The sequence below is a fragment of the Dipodomys ordii genome, unplaced genomic scaffold (genome assembly GCF_000151885.1).
Source record: "Dipodomys ordii isolate 6190 unplaced genomic scaffold, Dord_2.0 Scaffold33, whole genome shotgun sequence".
Classification (NCBI taxonomy): Eukaryota; Metazoa; Chordata; class Mammalia; order Rodentia; family Heteromyidae; genus Dipodomys; species Dipodomys ordii.
In genome coordinates, this window is record NW_012267249.1 from 7,239,582 (window position 1) to 7,243,261 (window position 3,680).

At 42.7% G+C, this 3,680-nt stretch overlaps 1 protein-coding gene across 1 annotated transcript in view; it reads right to left on the bottom strand.

Moving 5' to 3' along the window:
• Nucleotides 1-3,532, bottom strand: part of Pik3r3 (phosphoinositide-3-kinase, regulatory subunit 3 (gamma)) — an 88,717-nt gene extending 85,185 nt beyond the window's left edge. Inside the window, exons 1-2 of the mRNA XM_013016974.1 lie at nt 3,416-3,532; nt 2,395-2,504 (exon numbers count right to left, since the gene is read on the bottom strand). Of these exons, the coding sequence (XP_012872428.1) occupies nt 2,395-2,504; nt 3,416-3,519 (214 nt within the window). The 5' untranslated portion in view covers nt 3,520-3,532. The remainder of the gene's footprint in view (nt 1-2,394; nt 2,505-3,415) is intronic.
• Nucleotides 3,533-3,680: the final 148 nt, after the last annotated feature.

Below are 3,680 nucleotides of genomic sequence, written 5' to 3' on the forward strand. Positions count from 1 at the left end.
ACCACTTGAGCCACAGCGCCACTTCCAGCTTTTTTCTTTTTGCTTATGTGGTGCTGAGGAATCGAACCCAGGGCCTCATGCATACAAGGCAAGCACTCTACTACTGAGCCACCTTCCCAGCCCTGGTACTTTAACATTTCTGTAGACTGGATAGAGCAGAAATAGGAAAACTTAGTGAACTATTACACCAGTCTAGGCAGAAGACAATAAAAAGCTTGAGATGGGAAAAGTCAGATAAAAAACATGCTGTAACCACTTCACTGATAATTTACTGTTTTAAAGATTTCAGACTAATTTATCACACAAGAAAAGGCTGGCATTCACATTATTTCCATTTAAAAAAATTCATTTCATAAGCAATGCTTCAGCATATTCAAGTGTGGTCTCTTTTTGAAAAGCTATTAACTAATCATATTCTATGCAGTAAGAATAGAAAGATAATAAAAAATAGCTTATACATATTTTCAATATTCTGAGTAGAAACTCAATACATAAAATTTCATTTAATGATGACATTTTAAACTCAAAAGTTTATCCCCATGTAAAATAGTTTAGATTATAATTTTCTATGCTACCTTATACGACCCACATCTTTACATAATTTAAATCAACTTTTCTTAAAATTATTTTTGGACAACTCAGTTTAACTTGGACAATATTTTTCTATTAGGCCAGTATATTTCAACCATTAGTGCCTTCTTCATTTTCTCCCCTCCTCCCTACGCGCACCTCCCCGCCCAACAAATTCCCTTTGTATGTCTGCAAGGCAAGATACCATAGGATACAGTTATATGATTCTAACGCAGTTTGAATATATAATTCTTACATTACAGAAATGTAGAATGAGTAACCTTACTTTGTACAAGAAGGGTACCAGTGATATCCTAAATTTTGAACACATGAATGACAAAATGTATCTAACAGAAATGATGCTTTACCATTAGGGGGAAACAAAGGGGGAAACACACACAATAGATGGGTGGCATATCTTAGAAACTTTAGGAAACACTGAAAAGCTGCATCTGGATTGCAGTCACAATTATAAAAGCAAGTCAAGAACTCTCTAAAATAAAGGGAAAAGGAAAAATCTTTAGTTATCATTAAAAGTGAAAAAGGTTCATTTAATATTGGTGTTAGTTTTTTTACACAGCATCATTTAACACAATCACTAATTTGAAGAAAAAAATTATAATTTACTGTTCACAAAGGCACAGGAAATAATTTCTGCATACCTATAAGACATTTATACTCATTACACTTGCATAGGCTCCATTTCTTTCAAACATTTCCAAAAATACATAGTCTTACAATAAGTGAGGTTTCCCCAATGAAACATGATTTATTCTGTAGGTTTAGCTATAATACATTTTTAAAAGAGCTAACAAATTCATCTTCAACAAAAAGCAAGGAATCACAAAGACCTAGTACTTACTGAAAATCATTACATAAAGCACTGCCTGTAATTGTAAAGAGGGTTTGAAAACCTGACAGCTTATAACCATAAGATAAGGTAGACTTGAAAGAAAAACAAGAAACTTTTCATTTTCCTTTCTTGTCCTTTCCTACAAGATACACAAAATGTCTGTAATGGCCTCAGACAAAGCTCTAAAATAAAAATACAGTGTATGCATACTTCACATGTATATAGGAACCTATCACATACATGTACATATAGCCTTCAGAGGAAGGTTCTCTAAGAGCTGATGTTAAATCAAACTCTATCCCATAAATTAAATCACCATATATTAAAGAGACATATAATATTGCCTGTACATCTCAGTGACTATATTCGGAGAAAGAAAACCTCAGGCTAAGGCCATGACTGAATAAGAACCCCCAATCCCTGAAAATCACCAACCAGCATTTGGTTTCTATAAGAGAAAAACGGAGTCCTAAAAAAAAAAAAAAACACGAATAATCACACATAGGCAACTCAGTTTCTTAAGTTAACCAAGGTAAAACACAACGAACCAAATCAGACAAAAGTATGAAATAATGTTTCAAAGAATCCCCTCAAAGGAAAGACTGACTTCAGGAGTGAATTATAAAACATCTCTTGCAGGTAGAAATCTTTCAATGAAAATGAACACACACACACACACACACACACACACACCCTGGAAGGCCCACAAAAACCACATGCAAAACCAAAAAAGGGTCTTTTCTCCCCCCCTCCCGCTCCCACCCCCCCTTCGCAGGACAATGGAATCAAGGTTCTAACTGCAAACTTTAAACGTGTAAAACCAGAAGCCGGTTTACTGCAACCCTCACTGCAAACCTGCCCCTTATCCCAAACCTAGCGCACCCACGAATACTTATGCCCTGAATACCATCACCGACGTCTTGTTAAGCACAAATCAGACCCATCACAAGATTTTTTTTTCTCCCAAATACCTGGAGGATCCATTTCAATATAAAATATCAGTTCTGTCGAATAGGGCATCATCACCTCCCTCCAGTCTGCGTCATCGCGGTCCATACTCCACACCGTATTGTACATGGCGCTGTCAGGGGCAGGGCGTCAGGAAATATATAGAAAGCATATAGATCTTTTTTTTTTAATCTGCTCTTCTAAAAAAATCTGAATATATCATCTATGTATATCTCTGTAAAAGTTCCACACAAAAATGTACTTCTGGTTTTCCAACGGCCAGGACAAGTCCAGCCAAAAGCCAGGACGAGGGCCGGGGTCCTCCCTAGTCGCTGCTCTCCCAGCACTCAACAAAAACGCCCCCCAAACTTTCAAGCTACGGTGTTTTATCCTCAAAGCGTTACAGAGAGGACTGGGGGGCAGAGGGCAGAAGTGTTTCTAAAAAGAAAAAGGAAAAAGGGGGGGGGAGGCAGCTTCCCCCGGATCCTTTCCACACGATCTCTCTCCGAAGGGAAAAGCTCCCAGCGCCTTCCGATCTTCCCGCGGAAGCCACTCCGATGTCCTTCGCGGAGGGAGAAGGAAATGCGGAGAAGAAGAAAAAGGAAAAAAAAAAAAAAAGAATGCGTTGGGAGAACGCTGGGGAAGTGACAAAGAAAAGGATTTAAAAAGGGGGGGGTGGGAATTGAGTTCAAGTTTCGGGGTCCCACTGGTGTGCTGAGAGATTCCCTCAGGGGCTGGGACTCGTAGCTGCTCCCGCGGGGCTCGGAAACCAAGCTGCCGCGGCCTCGAAACGGGGCGTCCCGCGGAAAACGGGGAGTCCGGAGCTGGGCTCGGCTGGACGCTCCCGCCGGGGGAGCAGCAGCCCACCAGCACCGGCCCCTCACGCTCTGCCCCGCGCCAGCCACTAGAGTTTCATTTTAACAGGCGGAGGGGACCTCCTCCCCACACACCCCACCCCACGCCTCCCCGCTGGGGCGCCACCCATCCGTGCGGAGCAGGGGGGGGGCAGGCAGCATCACCGCCGTCCCTCCTGCTGTATCCTACCCCGGGGTACGAGAATTCTCAGGGTCCACAAACACGACGAAGAGGACGTCCTTCACCTTGACTTTTATCTCTCCCAACCGTTCTGCCCGGCTCCTTTCTTCCATCAGCCATTCTCCCTCTCCCCCTTCTAACCTTAACCGGATGGTACAGTCCGGGCGCTGGCTGCTCGCCAGGAGTCAGTGCCTGGAGCTGGTGAGCCAAGCTGGGGGGGTGAGGGGGGAGGATTGAGGAGAAAGGGAGGGGGTGGAGGGAGTGGAGGCGGGGG